General features: G+C 36.7%; 1 protein-coding gene and 1 long non-coding RNA gene across 2 annotated transcripts; one reads left to right on the top strand and one right to left on the bottom strand.

Moving 5' to 3' along the window:
* Positions 1 to 1,105: 1,105 nt before the first annotated feature.
* On the bottom strand, positions 1,106 to 7,483 carry LOC144334273 (uncharacterized). Its single transcript, XR_013403959.1, has 3 exons — positions 7,218 to 7,483; positions 6,047 to 6,195; positions 1,106 to 1,352 (listed from the first exon to the last, which is right to left on the bottom strand). It is a non-coding gene; the product is annotated as an uncharacterized LOC144334273 (long non-coding RNA).
* A 144-nt stretch (positions 7,484 to 7,627) lies between these two features.
* ARL14EP (ADP ribosylation factor like GTPase 14 effector protein) lies at positions 7,628 to 22,189 on the top strand. Its single transcript, NM_001261159.1, is given in 4 exon segments — positions 7,628 to 7,679; positions 15,482 to 15,972; positions 17,382 to 17,509; positions 21,133 to 22,189. Coding segments are annotated over 3 exon segments (783 nt in total). The 5' UTR covers positions 7,628 to 7,679; positions 15,482 to 15,546; the 3' UTR covers positions 21,362 to 22,189.
* The last annotated feature ends 2,142 nt before the right edge of the window (positions 22,190 to 24,331 follow it).

Genomic DNA, 24,331 nt, shown 5'->3' with positions numbered 1-24,331 from the left:
AATAAAGAGCCCTGGGATTTTTATTTGAGCCAAATTCTTTCCTAGTTACATGGCTAGTATTTTGAGTAGCAGCTGTGAACAAATCTGTATTTCCTTCCCCTATGCCACCCCACAACAGTCTGAAATCTTTACTTCAAATGAGACAAATCAGAAGAACTGCTGAAAAATGCAGTTTAAATCTGTCCTTCTGTCCAGTCATTAGTTAAATACCCTATATCACATTTCTTTAAATCGACTGACTCTTAAATATTGTTATAAGGAAGGAAAGGACAAGGTAGGTGTGAGGTTAGAGGATACTAATTCAAATGATGACTCCACTTCTTTGAAGTTTAATATCCATTTTTCAAGATTGAAATACACCATGTCATAAATGAGATATGTGAGCTTATCATTCCAGTGTTTTCAGATATAATTGGAGGTCCATAAATAGTAGCAAGAATAATTATAGCCACCAGTTATTGAGAACTCACTATGGGCCAGGCACTATACTAAACTATATATTTAAAAAGTTATACACAAACACACACACGTACACAAACACATATTCATTTATTCCCCACAAAAACCCTATAAGGCAGATGCTACTTTCTCTATTTTACAGATAAGAATTTGAAGCTTAGAGAATTAATGTAAATTCCACACACGTTATCCTACTAGTGGCTGAGCCGGGATTTGAACCAGGCAGTCTGATTCCAGAGGCCACTTAGAGTTTTGTTTCATGCCCCAAGGAGGATATTGAAGCTTTAGAAAGCAATTAGTTTTGCATGCTCCAGAATAACTAAAATGAAAGCCAACAATAACAACTGAGAACTCCAAGTGGTTTACGAGTGTAAATTGGTGCTGGAAGGAAGGTAAATAGATGCAACCACTTTGAAAACCTCTTCAGCAGTATCTACTCAAACTGAACACACACATTGCCTATAATCCAACAATTCCACTCCCTACTACATATCCAAATGAAAGTGTAAATGTATGTGAACCAAAAGACAGAATGTTCTAATGTTTCTTGCAGCATTATTTGTAGAAGCCCCAAACTGAATGAACCCAATGTCCATCAACAGTGAAACAGATAAAAGAAAATATTGTCAGTTTCATGTAATAGAAATACCACTCAACAACGGCAAATAATTAATTGCTACATACAACATCGATGAATTTCACAGACATAATATTGACCACAAGAGGCCAGACACAAAAGAATATATGTGGTACAATTCCAAAGCTCAAAGTCCAGAAACAACCAAAACCAATCTATGGTCAAAGAAGTTAGAATGGTGGTTACCTTTGGTAAAAGGTGCTCACAACTGGGAGATAGCGTACGAGAGACTTCTGGGAGCTCATAATTTCTTGACCTGGGTAGTGGTTACACAGATATAAAAATGTATCAAGCTATAGACTTAGAACTTGTGTACTTCTTTGTGGTATGTCAAAATTCAATAAAAAGCTTACACAAAGGAAATGAAACTATTGCTAAGAATTCATTCCCCTTCATTCCCTTTCAGAGTACATGCCATCTCATCCCAAATGTGGGATTCTTGCACACAAATGTTTCCTTTTTGCCTAATTCTTGGTTTCTTTGCACATTCCCAAGTACCTTTACTGAGAAGCTGTGAATTTCTCACAGGAAACTACCTCACTAGCTGATATCCTAAACTCTAGTTCCACTCTCTGACCACAACTGTTCATTGTTTCAATTTGATCACAGATTTCACCTCCTTGCCTTCAACTTTGATTTTGAAAGCTCCATTTCTCTTCACTCTCAACCAGCTTTCCCTCTTTCGTTCATTTGTTTATTTGAAGAGATTTGTCACTTCAACCATTCCACTTACTCAACTAATAGTGGTAGGCTCTTGGAATACTATAGTAAATTAAACTGACATTATGTCTTATCTCATGATTCTCACCATCTAATGACTTCCATGACAAAACCCTAAACTCTCTTGTCCTTCTTACACATCTAACCATCAATCGCTCTCCCTTAATTCTGTTGTCTGCCTTCACTGGTCCTACACAAGGACACCTATACACTAGAAGAAAAATTGAAATTTTCACATCATTATTTTACGTCTCCGTGTATTCATGGTTTGTAACTTCATCTGGGTCCTAAATGCTGTTCTATATCCCTAGTGAGATTTCTCTTTATTTTTCCTAACCTCTAATTGAAATTTAGCGTTTCATTTATAGTATTAGCAGCGCCTGTTAGCACTGCTGCAGTACTAATAACTTTGTTTACAGTATCTATAACTTTGTCACCAATAGAAATCACATAACTTTTTTGTATCATATTATAGTTGTTACAGATATCTCAGGATATATTCATATTCATTACTACTTTGCAATTATGGTAGTTATTAGATTTGACACCAGGCCATGCTATTGTATGCATTAGCATAAGTACTGTAGCAGTTTTTAAAAATATGTTTTTTGACACTCCTCCCATCGAGAGGTAGAGATTATGTTCCTTTCCTGTGAATCTGGGGCAACTTAATGACTCCCACATAACCAAGAGAATTCAGTGGAAGTGACGCTACATGTTTCCAGGAGCTAAGTCATAAAAGGCAAAGAGGCTTTCACCTTGCTTCCTGGAGCACAAACCCGGGGAGCTCTGAGACACCACGTGATAAATCCAACTACCCTCTGGCTGCCATGCTGTGAAGAAGACCAAACTAGCCTAAGCAAAGAGCCCATGTGGAGACAGGAAGACAGAGAGAAAGACCGACTTGGCCCAGCTCCTACTGCTACTTTGATTGGTAGAAACAAATAAGAGCTTCTTACAAGGTCTGTCAATCTGCTCTGGCTTATGGGAAGACAAACTATTCCCAGCCCTGTGTAAGTACTAGAAACTGTTTGGCCCACTGCTTTTCCCCAGCCTCGTGGAGTTTCACCCTTCCATTGCACAGATAAGTACTCAGCCCCAAAGGGAAGTACTCAATACAAAGGAACACTCCTACAGATGTCCAAGACTCTCTTGTGTGCCATGTCCTCCTCTCAGATACTCTGCCCATCAGCCTCCCCAAATTCCCATCTCTGTTGCCTCTATTGAGTGAAACCACGGGTTTTTGTTCAGGTTCCGCTCCCTGTTCTAGGCTCTGGACACTGCCTCCAGATAGTAAGCTGGGGTCATTATGGAACTTAATTCATTGTTTCTGTTCTCTCAGGGATCACAATCCTGCACTGCCTGTTGGGCTAACGTCTGAAAACAATTATTTCATATATACATACATATATGTGTATATTTATATATACAACCCTTCCCTAAATATGTATAAGTATACATACTTATGATTTATATGACTGTATATATGTGTGTATATATTATATCTTATAAATATATATTTATAATGTATATTTTATATATTTATATAAAACATATATATTTTATATAAATATGAATATTTTATATTTAATATATTATATATTTATAGAAATACAAATGTGTTATATTAAATGTAAATATTATATATTCTATATAAATATATTTTATATTAAATATGAATATTATATATTCATATTAAATATAAATATTTTATAGTATATATTATATATTTTATACATATTATATGTTTATTTATATATTATATAAATATATTCATTATATAAATATATATTAAATAATATTTACATACATATTTTATATTTTATATATACATAAATACATGCATATATATAATATATAAAATATATATATCTTTCCTCAAGTGATACTCCCATCTCAGCTTCTCCAGTTAGCTAGGACTACATTTGTGAGTTACCATGCCCAATTCATTTCACATAGTATGCTCAATTTTCCAGGTGTTTCTAGTGATAGCATAATTTTGCAGAAGCAGAAATCCAAATGTAATTGTTAAAACCTAAATTAAAAACTGAATTGTGTTCTTTAATCTTAAAATTCATATTCAAAGACACAAAAAAAGGGGGGCCTCTTTCTACTTAACAGCAAAGCTCGTTGAAGATGTTCTCTCAAGTAGCTGTCAGCACCTCTAACTTCCCACTCTTTAACTGGGCATATTCTGGTTTCTACCATCACCCACGTCACTGAAACAGGTCTTATCACACCATCTATAACTATTTTATTAGTACAGCTATGGAACATATTTAGTTTTTTATTTTCCTTCTAGTTCATTTTAGTCTGAGCTGGAAGATAAGAGTGTTTTCCTTACTTGACTTTCTACACCTGTGCTATCCACTCTGGTAGCCACTAGGCACATGTGGCTACCGAAAATTTGAAGTGTAGCTAGACCAAATTGGGAGGTGCTGGAGGTGTAAAACACACACCAGGTTTCCAAGACATAATATGAATAAAAGAATGTGACATACCTCATTAGTTTTTATGTTAATTACATGTTATAATGATCATTCTTAATTATTGGGTTAAACAAGCTATATCTCTAAAATCAATTTCATCTGCTTCTGTTTAGCTTTTTGTATCACTACCAGAAAACTTACAATAGCTTATGTGACTCACGTTATATTTCTAATGGCCAGTACGGCTCTACAACAACCTCTTGCACTGACAGAGCCCTGCTTTAAACTTTCCTTTCTTGGCTTGTGGGTCTCTGTTATTCCCTAGTTTTCTTGCTACCTCGCTCTCTGCTCCTTTTGAGACTTCTCTTCTGAGACCTAAATCTGTTGTTCTAAAATGGTAGTGTGCTGCAAAATCACCTGGGTTGCTTGCCAAAAATGCAGATTCTTGGATCTTATCTGATCCGGTAGACTGGCTTGGAGGACCGAGATTCTGATTCAGTAAAATAGAAGGAGAGCTCAGAAATTTAGATTAATCCTTAGCCCTATTCTTTCTCATTTTACCCTATTCATTCCATAGGTATCATCTTCCCTATCCCATCCACCTGCAAAGATAGAACTACCACTCACAGACCAACATCTCCCAAATCTCTTATCTTCAGCTGAGATCTCTCTCATATCCTGCCCTCTTCTTCCAACTGCCAGCTGTATATCTTCACTTGGAGGTACACTTGATAAGTTTGAGAAAACTTAGCATATTCAGCATTTAAATTCTTATCTCTATTCTCCCTAGCCCATTCCTCCCTTTGACCTCTCAGTTATCCAAACTAGAAACCTGAAATAATTCTTTACTTCTTCCTAACCTCTATATCTAATCATATAAAAAACTGACCAATTCTGCTTACTTAACTTCTATCATCTCTGTGCCTTTTAAATGTCCTTCATTTAGGGTTTCTCAATCTTGGCTCTACTGAAATCTTGAGCCAGTTAGTTCTTTGTCGTTGGAGGATGGGGGTTGTCCTGTGCATTGTTAAATATTTAGCAGTTACCCTGTCCTTTACGCCACTAGATACTAGTAGCACCCCTTGCTGGTACAACCACAATGCCTCTAGACATTACCAAACCCTGTGGGAGGAGGTGAGTGGGAAGGAATCACATGTCATCCCATAGAGCCTCTGCCTCAGCTGGTGGAGGGCCGCTTCTTAATCATCTGCATTAGGGCAAGAGTTTCCACCTGGCCCTCTAGCCCAGGACTGCACCTCTTTTCTATTCTCTACACTCCTGATAGTTTTACAGTTTTCACAGGTTAAAATTCAGTATCTCTAAGAGGGCATAAAAAGGGCATTATTTTTTACTTACGTGCCTTTCCAGCTTTCCACTCTACCCATACTGAAAGGCTTTGCAGTTTCCTTAGAGATGGATGAACGTCATAAGAAGTGTTAACTACAGAGAGTAAGTAAGCTAGTAGCTTGTGAGATAAATGCAAAACTCCTGGCATATTTTAAATATAGAATATGAGTAAGCATGTACTTTGTGAAACATAGGCAAGATTATGTAAAATATATATAGTAAGTTAGTAAACTATAAGACATGCCAAAGTTAAATACAAATATGATGGAATAGAGAGTCACTGATAGCCAAAAAGGGATGGAAAAACTAAGCTATGAGCAATCATGACATCTCTGGGCTATTAACTATGTCACTCCTACATCAGCCACCCATTGGTCACACCTAGAATAGTCTCATATGTGCTCTGCCCAGGAAATGCAAAAAAAAAAAACCTGTATCTGTTCAACAACTTAACCAGTAAGCTCTGGCTGTGACCAGGCATACTTCCCTGCTTCTATCCAATAAAGCAGGTGTGTACCATTGGCCCAAAGCACTTTCCACCTGTGGGTCTCCTTGCTGACACCTCATCTCTGGTCCTCATAAGTATACCATCAGCAGAGAAGGCTGTTGTGGCAGATAGAATATATGCACATTACTTAACCCATGATTCAGGTGATGGTGTCCTTCCACTTGCTTGCACCTTATCCTAACTGTGTCCACTTACCACAACTCTTCCACCTTTTCACTGGATACTGAAATTAAATAGGCTATATTATTTAATAATCTTAATTCAAGCTGTGAGCCTTCTGTTTCATTACCTTTAGGAGAGCTTGCCTCGTTTACTGGGAAGCCACCATTGCATCAAATTAGTTTCCCACATGACAGTTCCATGCAGGCATTAATCTGCTCCCAGAACACTCCTGCTTTAGCCCTATCATTTTATTCTGTTTATATCCATGTGTTTCTGTTATGACACTTTTCACACCACACTGTGATTAACTGTTTATTCCTCTCTCACTAGTTTGTGAGTTCCTTGGAAGCAGAAATACATTTTATTCTTTTTGTCTAATCATTACTTAACAAAGTGCCAACCACAAAGTAAACAGTAAAAGAATTATAGAATGCAACCTCCTGCAGACACAGTTGAAGAAATTACCCATTGTTTTTTTCCTTTCTGTCGTTCCCTAGTTCTAGGCATCAATCGCCTGCCTAGTCGGGGAGCAGTATGAAAGTGGTGGGAGGACTATAGACTCACTGCAGAAAACAGCTTACAGTAATGCAGTGAATTACTAGCAAGTTTGGACCTTGGTGGAGCTTGTCTTATTTGCCTGTTCACTGGGGGGTTTCAAACAATAGTTTTTGTTTCCCTGCTATCCCGAACTTAAAATAATTAAGCCAAGAATCTTTAAGAGATGTTCTGTTCTCCAAGATTCTAGATAATAAAACCTACTGTAAAAATTAATGAGCACCTATACTGTGACAGACAATAAAGATACAAGAAAAATGCCATTTCTGTTCTGAGAAAATTTACAAGGATTTTCCTGGAGCCTACATTTTACTCGAAGTAATAGCTATTCTTATAGCTTACAATAAAAGATGCATTTTGGAATATATTTCGCTTGAATGAAAGAAATAGAACGTGAGACCTTAAACAACGGGTCCATTCTTCAGATCCTTTTAACACACCCTCCTTCAGAGGTCGGGGTATTTGCGTGCAAAAGTTTACTATCACGCACAGGTGTGGAGATTTACAAATACAATCCAATTTAATGGGAACTGTGTCTTGTAAGAGATGGCCCCCAGGGACCTCCCATATCCCTAACCTCTCGGAGGACTGCAAAACACAGCTTCTGGAGCAACTCTTGCCTCGCCTTGAATCATTTGCCACTTCACTCCGCCCCGCCCCTTCCGTCCCCGGAGGCCGCCAGATTTGTGTCCGCTCTAGGCTTCTCCCGGACGTCTCTTTGTGGTGGCGTTGAGCTCCTCTAGCCCGCGCTTGCCGTCCTCTCAGTGGTAGCGCGGGGACTGGCTGGGAAGCGGGCGGTCGAGTGTGTCGTGTGTGGACGCGGATCCTGCCCGAAGCCGGGCGGAGGAGAGCTGAAGCTAAGGTGGAAGGGGAGCGGGGGAGGCCCTGGGGAGGAGCGGGAGAGTGCAGACGGGCCCCTGAGTGGCGAGGGAGCCCGGCGGCGTCACGGGGGAACCCGGAGAGAGGGGGAAGAGGAGGCCCGCACACGTGAGGGGGATTTCCGCAGTTGGCCGGGGCCTCTCACCCCCAGATCAACCCCTACCCCATAGTTCATCTGCGACGCAACGCCTTGGGCCAAAGCCCAGAACAGGTTCTGCCGCCTCTGACCTCTCCGAGGGTCGTCGCGTGTCCAGTAGGCCCAGGGCCTTCAAAGCTACGATTTTGACTTGAACTACTTAGAATTATATTGTGGCCTTGAACCCTGTAGACAGCCTGTATCTCTGCTATTTTTGTTTTTAATTTTTCAAATCAGAATCTTCTCAACCCTGGCCCTTTGAAGTCAAAGGCTAATGTTTATTTTTCCATCCCGGTACCTTGAACTTAGTAGGTGCCCATTGGACGGGTCTGGTGGTTTTAGTCATTTGTAAATAGCCGTGAACTAAGGACGAAATGTATGTGGCCTCTTACAGGGTTGGGGTGGGAATCATTGCAGGGTTTGGGGACACTCTGTTAGGCATGATGACAAAAGCTGTAGGCTTGAGTTTCTTCATCTGTAAATGAGAATGATAGTACTTTCCTCAGGGTGGCTATGAAGGTTCCTGAGATGATATTTGCCCTAAGCACTGTACCTGGCATGTCGTGACTACCACACTTGAACCAAATGTTTTCAATGATGTTATAGACTATATTTTTGTTTTAAATTAACTTTACCTTTCTTATTGTGCCTAGATCTTGAGGATTGAGACTCTCCTCTTGGCCTTTGGGCTCTTTGATTAATGCCAATTGTCATGTTATAGGTAATCAGTATTTGAAGATGACAGGCACAAAAAGTTCACAGTTGCAAGATGCGTAACTTTTGTAGGTGTCTGTGCCCTTAACTAAAGCTACTGATTTGGGGCGTAGGGGTAGATTAAACTATATTTTTGTTAAATAAGAGATAATCTGGGAAGATGCTTTATAAGTTGCAAGACCCTATGCCAAAAAAAAAAGCCTTTAATTTTTTTCATAAAACATTTCATGAAAGTTTGTTTTCTGTTTTTCGTAAAAGAGACATCAGTTACAAAACGAGGTACATTTTTTGTTTTGTTAAATTTCCTCTAAATCTTACTTTCCCACTAATAAGGAGACTGGTAACAAACTAAAAAACTATGTTAACATGAATTAACATATTGGAACGGGTATTTCTGCATCTCCTCCACAAATTTAGGAAGAAAAAGTGAGTTCCGTGATTAATCCTCAATTCCCTCTGCTGTTGTTTTGGTAGTGGCTGTTTTGCTGTTTTGGTAGTGTCTGTTCTGCTGTTTTGGTAGTGGCTGTTCTGCTGTTTTGGTAGTGGCTGTTCTGCTGTTTTGGTAGTGGCTGTTCTGCTGTTTTGGTAGTGGCTGTTCTGCTGTTTTGGTAGTGTCTGTTCTGCTGTTTTGGTAGTGTCTGTTCTGCTGTTTTGGTAGTGGTGGTGGGGTGTTCTGCATTAACACCTCGAAACCCCTGTGATAATGTCCTAGACCTTGCTTTATTAGGAAGTCTTGCAAGCATCATGGCCACGTATGATTTTTCTCAGCTTCCTCAACCTAGTCTACCTTCCTTACCGTTTTTTAATGGGTAGCAAGAGATAATGCTTAAGAACTCTTTAAAACTACTGATGTTTTAAAGTAAAGCTGGTTAATTCCCTGAGCCGGCAGCGTTCAAATTGTATGAAGAACAAATACTTTTGTTTACTACCTAAGGTAGTAGGAGAGGTCTAATCAATGTATTCTACATTTATTTCATTCTCTTTTGATTCTTAGGTAGTGCTACAAAAATATTAAATGTTAATCTTAGAATCACAAAACATGCTGTATTTAGGCACTAAAGTAAAATGATACCAATCCTAAGGCAGGAGAAAGTCTTAATTTTCTCCTATGCAGAATTTTTAAGACAATGTCAAATAAGAAATCTGGACTTAGGAGAGACTTTATTCAAAAGGGTTATTGCAAGAGGAGAAAAGGGACTTTTGCAATGGGTGGAACCAAAAGATCTGCAAGAGTCTCCAAGGAGTGAACCGTGCTGGAAAGTTTTGGTGTGAGGAAGTAGAATATAAGGGTGGCTTGATCTAATAGTAGATCTGAGAATGTTATTCCCTGGCTCTGGCTGAGAGTTGGCTGAAGTTCAGGAACCTGGGGGAAGGAGAGAAACTAAAGTTTAACAAATATTTTGTTCCACTTGATCTGGAGGGCCACGCAGCTGAGCAAATTATTCATAAATTCGTAATTGAAGCAAAAAATGGGAATTTGGAGGGTCTTTCTCTGGCCTGGTCATAGGTAAACAAGGGGGGATCCTTGAGTCTTACCTAACTCAAGGGTGGATTTTTTAAATTATAGCTAATAAAGAACCAGCGCAGGGCTCAAGCAAAATTCACCTTGTCAAAAAGTGGTTTTATTATTTGACATTGAAAAGTATTGAAAACCTGGATTTTATTTATACCGTGGTGAATCTTTCTAAGACTGGGGTGTTTGTTACTGGTTTGCTTGTTATCCTATAAGAAGCTGGATTTTTTTCTTCTTCCATGAGGAGTACTAGGTTTTATACTGACCAGAGTGATTGAATGGAGCAAATTAATATTTTCTTGCATTAAAAGATTATTAAAATAGGAACTGGTAAGATGCTACAACCAGTTTAAGTGACAGTTAAAAGTAGACATGTTTATAGAGCAGAAATATTGAAATAAATACACAAGTGAAGGCAAAATTGGCTGCTTCCACAGTGAGACAAATTCTATCACTGACCTTCACCAGATAGAATTTACAAGAATACAATTATTTTGCCTTGCTGTTGGTTATCTACAGTTGACAGTTGTAAAATAACTCCAAGATGCTGAAAGAATCAGACTTCCCATATAATCAGAATCTGAAAACCTGAAAGGCTGTGCTCTCAACAGTGCAGTTTTCTATTGAAGCAGATGTTTTTCTCTGTCCTTAGTTTATCAAGTTTAAATCTCCTCTCCCCCAATAATCTTCCCTAGAGTTAGACTTCCTGTAAGGCAAATACATATCTGTGTTTTCTTATTCTTTTTTGCTATCTTCTATAAAATATATCTTCTTCTATATATTTGCTATCTTCTATAAAATATAAAATATAGAAGATAGCAAAACATTTTAAGTTTAATTTTTTTAATTGAATTATCTAGAGCAGTACATAGCAAACTGTAATGTGCTTACACATCACCTGAGCATCTTTTTGAAATGCAGATCCTGATTCATTGGGTCTGGAGCTGATACTGAGATTCTGTATTTCTACCGAGGTCTCAGTTGATGCCAGTGCTGATTCAGGGTCAGTAAATAGTAAAGCATTTCCAACTATATTAAGGAAGGGGCCAGATAAATCATCGTTATGGAAGAACGTAGCAGTGTACTGTAGGTGAAAGGAACAATATGAAGTTGCTGGACTGTCATTTGAAGAAAATAAAATATAAATTGTAGGCCACATTGCCACAACACAGACCAAAATGAGCAAAAACAGTTGCTAGGAAACAGACTCGAATGCAGAACTTTAGCTTATAGGAGGAAGACAGAAAGAGCTGGAAATGGGAACACTGAGGAATATAACAGAGGAGGAACAACCAGAGGTTGTAATTTTTAGAATGCAGACAGTGACCACTTATGATCAGTGTCTGAAATTTAGTGTTCCTTGAGCTAGCTGGACTTGGACTCTTTGACAGTATGTGAACAGACTGCCTAATTGTAGATCAGAAAGCTAACCTATGGAAGACTTTAAAACTGCCGTGACCAGGTGTGTGTACTCAAGTGAGTGGGATTAGTTTGCTGCTGAGTTTTAATCTGTGTAAAATTTAGTTTTTATCACAGTTGACAATGTCTTTTATCAGATAGGATATTTTAATTTTGAAATGAGCTGGTCCTGTAAAGAAGTAATTCATTGTCTGAAATTCAAATCTAACGGGGCATCCTGCGTTTTTTTATTTGCCAAATCTGGTGACCCCATTTTCTGCATCCAGTAAGTAGAGATCTTTCTTTGGTGCCAGCTCAATGTCGTGCCTGTTACTAAGAAAAAACTTAACTTCCTATAGACAAATTACAGGACAACCTACTCAGAAGGCTGATAGGCGAGAGAATCACTTGAGGCCAGGAATTTCAGAAATAGGTATTCAACTTCACTGGCACAAGTTACAGAGTCTGTTCCATTAGTTTCCTTTAATCATGATGAACTCTGGTGAATTTTGTAGTAATTTAGCCACGAATAAAGGAAACTAACGGAACAGAGACTCCCCAATAAGTAAGGAAAAGAATTTTTTTACCTAAAATTTAAATTAATAAATAGAGTAAATGAAATTAACCTAAAGGGTAAAAATGTATTATTACTATGGACAGATAAGTTTTAGTTTCCTAAATCCAAGATGCTTTTCCTATCAAATATGGCCAGGGTAGCCCAAGTTTTGAATACTAGGAAATAGCTTTATGGCAAAAAATTCCATTATAGGTCTGTGGCTAAAAACTGGTAATGGTTACCTACAAATAAAAATCTGTGGCATTAACAAAATATTAAGCATTATTTTCTATACAGTGCTGAGGGATAATTGTTCTAGTTTCCCTTGTATTAATAAACGTCAGAGCCAGATTGTGTCCCTTATTTGCTAAGATACATTGCCACGTAGTTCGTTGTTTTATAACTTTACCTCTGGTTTCCGTTTTCTCCTCAACTTATCTTAACCCAATTATCTGTTTGAAGAAAAAAAATTATTATTATTATTTTTTTTTTGAGACAAGACTCTCGCTTTGTCGCCCAGGCTAGAGTCCAGTGACACGATCTTGGCTCACCGCAACCTCCACCTCCTGGGTTCAAGCAATGCTCATGCCTCAGCCTCCCATGTAGCTGCACTACCACACCTAATATTTTTGTATTTCTAGTAGAGGCGGGGTTTCATTGTGTTAGCCAGTCTAGTCGAGAACTCCTGGCCTCAAGTGATCCACCCACATCGGCCTCCCAAAGTATTGGGATTACAAGCATGAGCCACAATGCCTGGCTAGAAAAAAATGTTCTAATTATTACTGTGATAGTAGCCATTTTATCTGATTTGATTAGGACCTATATTAGTTCCTTTTAAAAGCTAACTAAAACAGAATAAATGAATATAAATATACTCTGTTTTTACCAGCTTTAAAACTTTTTTTCAGTTAAAATGTTCAGTAACATTTTTTAACACTTTAAAGTGTATTTTATTTTTTAACTTTCTAAATATAGTATTTTGACCTAAAGCACAGACATTTATTCACCATTTTTTGTTACCTGAGGCCAGGGTCTTTTATTGTTATATGATTTTGCTGATTATTTTCTCTGCAGAAACCACATCAAAAAGTGTTTAAGATTTCTCTCCAGTTTTGTTTTGTTTTTTTTTTTAATTTGGCAAAGCTTAAAAACACTTGTAAAATTGCCGAATCCTAGATTTCACGGGACCTTACTACCACTCAGATTTCAGTGGTTCACATCTTTTCTCAACAGCAGTTTTTTTCCTAATGAGTTGCATCTTTTCTTGAGAATTCAACTTAGTTTTTTTAATTTGCTTTGAAAATATTTATGAAAAATTTCAAATAGAAAGTATGGACAGTAGTGAAGCACTTATGTACATGTCACCAAACCTTATTTTCTGTAAATCTTTTTGGGGAAAAAAATGTTTTTTCCCCTCAGAAGTATCCACAAATGTGATATATGTTACTCTCATGTATATTTTAGTATATATTCATGTTTAATCTGTGAATCTTTTTTTTTTTTTTTTTTTTTTTTTTTGAGATGGAGTCTCGCTCTGTCGCCCAGGCTGGAGTGCAGTGGCGCGATCTCGGCTCACTGCAAGCTCCGCCTCCCAGGTTCACGCCATTCTCCTGCCTCAGCCTCCCGAGTAGCTGGGACTACAGGCGCCCGCCACCTCGCCCGGCTAATTTTTTGTATTTTTTTTAGTAGAGACAGGGTTTCACCGTGTTAGCCAGTATGGTCTCGATCTCCTGACCTCGTGATCCACCCGTCTCGGCCTCCCATTTTACCCTTACTGATGATACTATATAACCTTTACAACGTTTTTCACTTAAGATTGTCTTTAAGATTTATTCATGTTGATACATGTAATTCATGTAGTTTATTCATTTTAACTGTTATGTGGGAGTCCCTTGTGTGAGTAACAATTTTACATCCTTTACAATTCACTGCCAAAGGCAGTGAATGCTGAAAGTTTTCATATATAACTTGTGCTCGTATTGGAGGTATTTTTCTCCAGCTGATGCCCAGAACTGAAAAGAGGTCAGTCCCAAGGTATATGCTTCCTCAGTTTTACAAGAAATTGCAGAAAAGGTTCTAAAGCAGTTGCAGCAATTTACATTCCTACCAAAGTTATTATAAGGAGCATGTAAGAGTTGGACACATCTTAACCAGATATCAGATTTTTAAATTGATTTCAAGCAAATGTTTAAGAAATGATACTTAATTTGCATTTTCCTAGGAACTATGAGGGAAACAGTTTGTATGCTGTTCTCTTTCTCTGTGAATTGCCTAACTATATTTGTTTAGTTTTCCAGTGGACTCTGTCATTTTCTAACTATATTTGTTTAGTTTTCCAATGGACTCTGTCATTTTCTAATTGATTTTTTAAAGTGAGGGGTTACTCGAATATTTACAATAATAATCCTAACAACACCTTTCAAGTGTCATTTTTTTCTCCTTTAGTTATACAGAAATGTGTAAATTTTACATATAATCAAATGTATCCATCTTTTTATTTTTTTTGGTACCTGCTTGCTTGTTTGAATAATTCTTCCCTACTCCCATGTCAGAAAATCTTCTTTATTTTCTCATAAAATGTTTAGTTTTTCTTTTCATGTTTAATTCTTTAATCCACCTGTAATTGATTTTTGTTTGTGCAGAAGAGATCTAATCCTTTTTCCATATGGTTAACTGGTTAAAGTCCCTTCTTCATTAGTGTGTGATACCCATTGATTAATAGTACCACATGTCATATACCAAGCCCTCTTCTACTCATGGATCTGTTTGTTTATACTATACCAATACCATAGTTTCAATTAGAATAGGTTTATAGTAAATCAATATGTTACTGTATTTTCCTTCATGATTACCTTGGCTTTCTTAGACCTTTACTCTTTGATATAGGCCAGCTTGCTAAATTCCAGTGGGGTGGGAGTAGAATATCTGATGGAACTTTGATTGGAATAAAACTGAATTTACAGATGTATTCCTGGATAATTGACAGATTTTTTTATAATGAGGCACTCCATGATATATAGCTGCATTTATTTAGGGTACCTTTTTTGTCTTTCAGTTTGATAATTTTCTCCATGAAGGACTTGTTATATATTTTTTGTAAGAGTCACATATTTTGTAAGATACAGTGTTTTTCGGTTTCTAGCATCCCTGGTGAATTCTCTTATTAGTTCTAATGGTTTGTTAAACCTCTTGTATTTCTCATGTATCTTTGGATAATATTTCTTATTTCCTCCTTTTTAATTCTTATATAGTCTTAAATATAATCTGTAATTGCAGGTGTTCTCGCCAAGTTCTGACTTTTCAGGGAATGCTTCTGTTTGATTATTAAATGTCTATTATAGGACTTTGGTAAATACCTTTTTTATTCCTTATTTTCTTTTAGACAGGTGTTGAATTTTATCAAATACATTTTCAGTTTCCTAGATAAACTTGCAGCACAAATTTGATTCTCTTTAATATTTTCTCTAGGGTGATCAGCCCATGACCTAGACCTCTAGACAAAATAAAACAGGGAAAATTTGCTAGAATCAAGAATGATGGATCCATGTTCAGTTGGAGTCCAGCTTCGTACTACAAATGAGTGCCATAAAACCTACTATACTCGTCACACAGGTTTTAAGACTTTGCAAGAATTGTCATCAAATGATATGCTTTTACTTCAACTTAGAACTGGAATGACACTTTCTGGGAACAATACAATTTGCTTTCATCATGTAAAAATTTACATTGACAGATTTGAGGATTTACAGAAGTCGTGTTGTGACCCATTTAACATACACAAAAAATTAGCCAAAAAAAATTTGCATGTAATTGACTTAGATGATGCCACTTTTCTGAGTGCAAAATTCGGAAGACAGCTTGTACCTGGTTGGAAGCTTTGTCCAAAATGCACACAGATAATCAATGGAAGTGTGGATGTTGATACTGAAGACCGCCAGAAAAGGAAACCTGAGTCAGATGTATGTATAATATTCATTTTTTTTCTATGTGAATTCTACCATGTAGGATTTTGCTTAACTATGAGAAAATCATATTTACAGTATTACTATATTTGCTAGGATACAGTGAATTAAAAGGAGGGGGTGAAAGTGGATGATGTGTCTAAATATTATTCACATACACTGAAGGTCAAGATTGGGGGATAAAGAAAGTAGGCTTGGGAAAGGAATAATAAAATATGCCTGAGACTCCAAGCTACAACTTTTAGTACGAAGACTTTAGGAGTGGGTTTCAGAACATTCCGGCCAAGCCAAAATTTTGTTTCTTTTCTGATACCAAAGTGACTACATGGGACATAGCAAACAGCAAGTGTCTTTGAAGCAGGATGAATTTGCCTTTATATGAAGGACTTGGAAATCACCGCTTTAAAAGGAACATTAGAGAGATGACTTATAGTAATTGTTTTTTATTTCACTCTTTCTTTCTCCTTTGACACTATCCCATTCTTGAGTTTTTTAAATGCTTGTGAGTTTTCATTGCTTCTAGCTCTGAATTCCTACTTGGTATGGTCAAGGCTGATTTTAGGACTCGTCGTGGTAAAAAAATAATAGTAATAAATTTTTACATTGTAAAGTATTAAATATTTTTCCTCTATTCCTTATTGACATGCCTACATGCATATTTAACCGTATCAGAACAACTTAAGATTTCGTAAAGCTATCTTTTGTGTAGGACAAGCATGCCAAGGAAGCACTTCTCATAATTTTTACTTGTAATTATTTCATAATTCTTACCTCTGGAATATTTTTCTCCTTTTTATTAAACCAAGTTAAAAGATAGTTGAAATTTGAAATTATACTATTTTCCTGTTGTTCTCTTCTGAGAGGAACATCTTGAGGGCCCAATTTATCTGCAGTTCATACTAGATACTTGCTGATGATGTCACTGTGGATGTCTTCACCTTATCTATCCAATGTTCTTGTAGAATATATCAGCTGCAGCTCTTTCCTCCCCAAATAACAAACATAAACCCTTAAACAACAAGAAATCCTTAAGGACCCAGGATTGTTAGGAAATCAGTTATGTGCCACTGGATTATACAGCAGTTTTTGTGCCTTCTCGCCTGTGTTGGCAGCAGCCATTAGCGGTTTTCACAATGCCTTCCTCCTCTGCTCCTAATATACCAGAGACTAAAATCAAATAATGAAAGTGTTACTAATACATTAACCAATACACTTTGAATATGATCTAGGGCCATGTAAACTTTCTTGCACTTAGGCTCTAAAACCTAAGTGCAAGAAAACCTTGTTTTCTTTTTTGTATGTTCCAGACTGCCTTCCAGGTTAGGAAGTCATCTGGTTTAACATTAAATGAAATGTTATTGTCTGATGTCTAGATTTGAGTTGATAATTTGTTTACCTTTCTTCAGGGAAGAACTGCTAAAGCTTTGAGGTCACTACAATTTACAAATCCAGGAAGGCAAACTGAATTTGCTCCAGAAACTGGTAAAAGAGAAAAAAGAAGGCTTACAAAAAATGCAACCGCTGGTTCAGACAGGTAGGCTAAGTGTTATTGAAGACATGTTAACTTGCTGCTTCACATCTGCATTGTTCCCCTATTTTTCTCTTAAATTTTGAATTTTCTGGGTTCATATTTTAAATTGGATAATATGGAATTAGTAAAAACCTATGAAGGCCTTTGTTTTTACTCATATAAAATTAAGGTATCCCTTTCAATTCCAAAAATTTGTTTCTAAGAAGGTAGCAGTGAACTGAAGCAAATCATTTTGGCATGAGAGTTAAAATAATTACAATTAAAGTAATTCACTTATTTGAAAAGCATTGGTGTATATGTACGGACATACCTCCTTTTATTGGTGCTTCACTTTATTCTCTACAAAGTGCTATTTTTTTTTTTTTTTTTTTTTTTTTACAAATTGAAAGTGTGGCAACTCTGTAAGTCTATTGGTGTCATTTTTCTAACAGCATGTACTCCCTATCTCAGTGGCATTTTGGTAATTATTGCAATATTTACACCTTTTTCATTACTATATCTGTTATGATGATCTTTGATGTTACTATTATAATTGTTTTGAGTCACTAGGAACCACACCAATGCAAGGTGGTGAACTTAGTCGATAAATGCTGTGGGTGTTCTTACTGCTCCACCTACTGGCTGTTCTCTAGACTCTCTCCCTCTCCTCAGGTGTCCCTATTCCCTGAGAAACAAATATATTGAAATCTTTCCAACTAATAACCCTACAGTGGCCTGTAAGTGTTCAAGTGAAATGAAGAGTCAAGTCTCTCATTTTACAAAAAAAGTTAGAAATGATTAAGCTTGGGAGGAAGGCACATCAAAAGCTGAGACAGGCCAAAACCTGGGCCTCTTGTGCTAAACAGCCAAGTTGTGAATGCAAAGAAAAAGTTCAGGAAGGACATTTAAAAGTACTATTCCATTGAACACAAATGAGAAGAAAGAAAAACAGCCTTTTTGCTAACACAGAGAAACTTTAAATGGTCTGGATAGAAGATCAAACTAGCTACAACACATTCCCTTAAGCAAAAGCCTATACCAAAGCAAGGTTCTAACCCTCTTCAATTCTCCAAAGGCTGAGAGAAGTGAGGAAGCTTCAGAAGAAAAGTTTGAAGCTAACAGAGGTTGGTTTATGAGGGTAAGGAAAGAAGCAATCTCCATAATTTAAAAGTGCAAGGTGAAGCAGCAAGTTATTGATGAAGGTAGCTACACTACCCAACAGATTTTCAATGTAGACAAGCAGCCTTCTTTTTTTTTTTTTTTTTTTTTTTTTGAGATGGAGTCTTGCTCTGTCGCCCAGGCTAGAGTGCAGTGGTGCAATCTCAGCTCACTGCAACCTCCACCTGGCGGGTTCAAGCGATTCTCCTGCCTCAGCCTCTCGGGTAGCTGGGACTATAGGCGCATGCCACCACGGCCAGCTAATTTTTTTGTATTTTTAGTAGAAATGGGGTTTCACTGTGTTAGCCAGGATGGTCTCAATCTCCTGACCTTGTGATCTGCCCACCTCAGCCTCCCAAAGTGCTGGGATTTCAGATGTGAGCCACCACGCCCGACCAACAAACAGCCTTCTAATGGAAGAAGATACCATCTTTCATAGCTAGAGAGGGGAAGTCTATACCTGGCTTCAAATCTTCAAAGGATAGGCTGTCTTAGTAGGGACTAATGCAGGTGGTGACTTTTAAGTGGAAGCCAATTATTTACCTCTTCGAAATCCTAGGCTCCTAATGATGCTAAATGTACTCTACCTGTCCTGTATAAGTGGCACAAAGCCTGGATGGCAGCATATCTGTTTACAGCATTGTTCACTGAATATTTTTAGCCTACTTGGGAGACTTCCTGCCTAGGTAAAAGGATTCCTTTCGGAATATTGCTACTCATTGACAATGTACCTGATCACTCAAGAGCTCTGATGGAGATGTCCCAGGAGATAAATGTTTCATGCCTGCTAACACAACACTCATTCTGCAGCCTGTGGATCAAGGGGTACTTTGACTTTCAAGTCCTGTTATTTAAGAAATACGTTTTGTGAGGCCAGAGCTGCCATAGACAGTGAGTGATTCCTCTGATGGATTTGGGCAAAGTAAATTGAACACCTTCTGGAAAGGATTCACCATTCCAAGAGTTTGGAAGAAGATTCCAATCCTCATGGATGACTTTGAGGGGTTCAAGACTTCAGTGGATAAAGTAATTGCAGACGTGGTGGAAATAGCAAGAGGACTAGAATTAGAAGCAGAGCCTGGAGATGTGACTGAGATATTGCAATCTTGTGATAAAACTTGAATGGATGAGGAGTTTCTTCTTAGAGATGAGCAAAGAATGTGATTTATTGAGGTGGAATCTACTGGTGAGGATGCTGTTAACATTACTGAAATGACAAAGGATTTAGATTATATAAACTTAGTAGATAAAGCAGAGGCAGAATTTGAGAAGATGACTCCAGTTTTGAACATTCTGCTGTAGGTAAAATGCTATCAAACACCATCGCATGCTACAGAGAAATCTTTTGTAAAAGAAGAGTCCACTGATGCAGCAAACTTCACTGTAGTCTTACTTTAAGAAATGGCCACAGCTACCCCAGCCTTCAGCAACCAACACCCTGATCAGTCAGCTTTCCTCTTTGAGGCAAGATCCTCCACCAGCAAAAAAAACTACAACTCACTGAAGGCTCAGATGATAGTTAGCATTTTTTAGCAATAGAGTATTTTTAAATTAAGGTACATACATTTTTTTCTTAGAGATAAGGCTGTTGCACACTTAATAGACTATAGTGTAAGCTTAACTTTTATATGCACTGGAAAAGAAAAAAATATATATATATGTGTGGCTCACTTTATTGGCGGTGGTCTGGAACCAAACCCACAATACCTCCAAAGTGTGCCTGTAATTCATATGTCTCTGTTCTATGGGTAGCAGCTAAAAGGTAATTACATTTTATGAGGATGCGAGGTTTTTATTTTTTACATGTCTGAAATAGAAATGCAGTTCTGTATAGTCAACAGAATGAATGGGAGGACTAGATTGTTTAGAATATGACTCTTTAAAACAAATGTTAGTATAATCATTCAGAATTATTTTTAAGTTCAGTCAACATTTCTATATATGCCATCTATTCCATCTGTTAAAGTTTACATTGAGTCATTTGAATATTTTTAGGCCAAATTTACTAGAGTCCATTAAAGAACCAGAAACATTAATTGTAGTATAAAAATCTATAGAGGTGGTATACTATAATAAAAATAAGACTATGTTGATAAAACAGTGAAGAGGTTGGTAACTAATAAAATGAACCACTATTAACCTGTCATTCTTTTTTGTTTGTTTAAAGTAAAGGGAAAATTATACTTATTTTTTGGACAAAGCTCCTGTTCATTCCTTTGCTGAAGTGACTTTTTAATGGACTTCAAGAAGCGTATTCAGACTTTCTGGATTTGTCTCAACACTCTAGAGTTAGGTCTGCTCTTCTCACATGGAGTTCATTTACTGCTGACAATAGAATAAGCCTTGAGTCAGATAAATTATAGATCATTTTGGCATGACCTCATCTCAAAATATTTTATCGCCTTTTTTTTTTTTTTTACTGTATTTTCAATTAAATAATCAAAAATAACTTATTTATGAGGTGTAATTCCTTGTGTTTTATTTTACAGACAAGTGATACCAGCAAAGAGTAAGGTCTATGATAGCCAAGGTCTCCTGATTTTTAGTGGGATGGACCTCTGTGACTGCCTTGATGAAGATTGCTTAGGATGTTTCTATGCTTGTCCTGCCTGTGGTTCTACCAAGTGTGGAGCTGAATGCCGCTGTGACCGCAAGTGGCTGTATGAGCAAATTGAAATTGAAGGAGGAGAAATAATTCATAATAAACATGCTGGATAATCTGTGGTACCAAACTGTGGGGCCTTTAAAGGTCATTATTTCTAAAATTCTGTTACTCTTAAGATATATTTTAAGCTTGATTGTCGTATGACAAAGATTTTAAAACCACCTCAGTGTGCCCTGATTTTTCATCTTGGGTGCTTTAAGATTCACTATTTGATATAAATTCAGATAGGCTATTTTTCAGCCTATTAAGCCTGTCTGGATCAATGTTAACAAGTAGGGTGTAGACAGTCCTCTATTTGCATGTTTCCCGTGGTCACAAATTTCATTGACCTAGATTTCATTTAAACACCAGTTTCCTTACCGGGAAGGAAAAGAAACTGGTAAGGAAACTGTTGTTAAAATCTAGGTTAAAATTTTAGTTAGCGCAGTATAACTCTTGAGTAATTACATGAAGTACAAACTTCTCTGCTAGTTCTTCAGTCTACAAATCACTATGTAAATAACAGATATACTTCATGATTAATAACCAGTCATGTTGACTACTTTCAGATTCTTCCAGTGGTTTGTCCCTGTGTATCTGTTATTCAGTTCACTTACAGCAGGGCACATAGTTATGCTGTCACTTTGTCATCCACTTGACATTTTATAGAAGTGAACACTCAAAAGAGCTGGCCAACAAAGATGAAAGTGCAGCAAAGCAATAAAAAATGATAACACTGGAAGTGAAATTTTAATCAAACATAAATGAATTTGTAGAAGAAGTCACTGACCATGGGAATATTGTTCTTGCTGCTGTGCATTCATAGGAGCTTAATGAAGGCAAACTTATCAACACAAATAAGAAAAGTGGTTGCAATAAAGACAAATATGTCCCAGAGGAAGTGATGGTTAAAAAAAAAAAAAAAAACTTTACATTAAAGGATATTTAATGTGAATATAGAAATATTTCACAACATTGAAAGCACAAGCAATAAAAGGGTGGAAGCGGACCCAAACTTAAAAGAAGTATGAGTTTGCCTTGAACATAAAAGATGCTTACTCAGTATCATAAGTTACTTGCCAGAAAAAAAGGCAAGCCCTATTCAAACTGCTTTGTTTTTACAATGAAATAAAACACTTTAGCTCTATTTCTAATGTTTTAAATTACAGTGTACTAAATATTTTTAAACATTTTTGCATTTTTTTCCTACATTTATAACTGATCTTAAGAATTTTTAATATTTTAGCAGAATCTTAAAGGTCATGGAACAGTCATCGTTTTCCCCATTGATTATTAAGATTTCATGGCCATTTTATGGTCCCACAGTACCACGCAAAATGAGGATCGCTTGTAGCTGGGAACAATGCTTGCTTCAGGGAAAACTGATTTTGATAGAACCGACTAGTTGAGTATTAAACTGTTTTGGAAATAATTTATATATCTCAGTGCTGAAATATATTTCTCTTCTCCCCACTTATTCAAATAAAAAAGTTTTAATACTGTAAACCTTTCATTGTTTGCACCATGCACTCGTCAAAATTGTTCTGGGGGACAAAAACTTTATGTATAAAGCATGAATATACACATAGTACTTAAACAGATACTATATTTGTGGTATTAAAATTTGGGGGGTGGTTGATTAGGATTATAAAAAGTCTCCTTAGGGGAGTGATAGAAAAGAGAAACACTGGTTAATACAGAGTATAAATAAATTTTTTGGAAATTGATTGCATCTTGATGTTGGAATTTGCTTGGATGCTGTTTGGAGGATGGGGGAATGGTATCTCTTTGCTTTTATTTATTTATTTATTTATTTTTGAGACAGAGTCTCTCTTGCCCAGGGTAGGGTGCAGTGGCTCAATCTCGGCTTCCTGCAACCTCCGCCTCCTGGGTTCAAGTGATTCTCCTGCTTCAGCCTCCCGAGTAGCGGGGACTACAGGCACGTGCCACCATGCCCAGCTAATTTTTTGTATTTTTAGTAGAGACGGGGTTTCACTCTATTAGCCAGGATGGTCTCAATCTCCTGACCTTGTGATCTGCCTGCCTCGGTTGTTGCACTTTTTGCACTTTTTTAAAGACAGCTGTCATTTTGTCTAAAAGCTTTTTGTCACATGGGACATTGCCACTAATCTAGGTTTTTGGGTTTTTTTTTTTTCACCCTAAATACAGTCCTTCAGTTTAATCAAAAGTGCTCTTAGCAATTTGAAAGATTTTGTAGCCATTAAAACTCAGTTTATGCAGCCAGTTTGACCAATAAAGGGTTTGTTTGATTTTTAATTTTTTGCTTTTAAAATGACTGGTTTTGAGGGAATGGCATATTCATCCTTGGAATTACATGTTTTTATGTTTGAATTGTTCACTCACCTGTTCACTCATCTGTTACCAGAAGTACATACAGTTAACTTGTCAGTTCCTTGATCTGTATGTTTTACCTGAGCACTGGCAAAAAGAATATTTCAGCTTTATTCACTTAAGTCAGATGCTAGATTACTTTTCTCTAAATTAAGGAAATATTTTGTTATTGAGGACATAAACATTCCAGTTTTATCTGAATATTAGGATCATTAGATCTTAATTGTTTCTACCATCTTTTAGTTTTTGTAAGTATGACAGTGCTTAGGCTTTTCATAGGGACAAATTAAAATCTTAGGTTTTTTACTTAAAATAGGAATATTTTTGATGAAATGAATGACTTTAATATTGCCATATTGCAGCATTTTTTAGAACAGACCTGTAATTTTTCAAAGACTAAAGGAAAATATTCTTGAACAATTTTGCTAATATTTGTTCATCATGCCCATTTAGGGAAGCAAACTTTTAATGAGCGTACAAAATGTTTACAGAGAAAGGTATATCTGATTTACAGTAAGCTTTAATAAAGCTGTGTTTTGGAAAAATTAAATAATGAGCCCACTTACTATTTTGTAATATAAAATTACAGAAATACAGAATATAATGAAATCATCTAGAACCTCTTTATATTGTGCATAAATATTCCAAGTGACTATAAATTACTTTAGAATTATATTAATCTAAACAGCAAA

This window comes from Macaca mulatta, chromosome 14 (genome assembly GCF_049350105.2).
Source record: "Macaca mulatta isolate MMU2019108-1 chromosome 14, T2T-MMU8v2.0, whole genome shotgun sequence".
Taxonomy (NCBI): Eukaryota; Metazoa; Chordata; class Mammalia; order Primates; family Cercopithecidae; genus Macaca; species Macaca mulatta.
The sequence above is the reverse complement of the archived record's forward strand: the minus strand, read 5'-3'. Positions and strand labels throughout refer to the sequence as shown.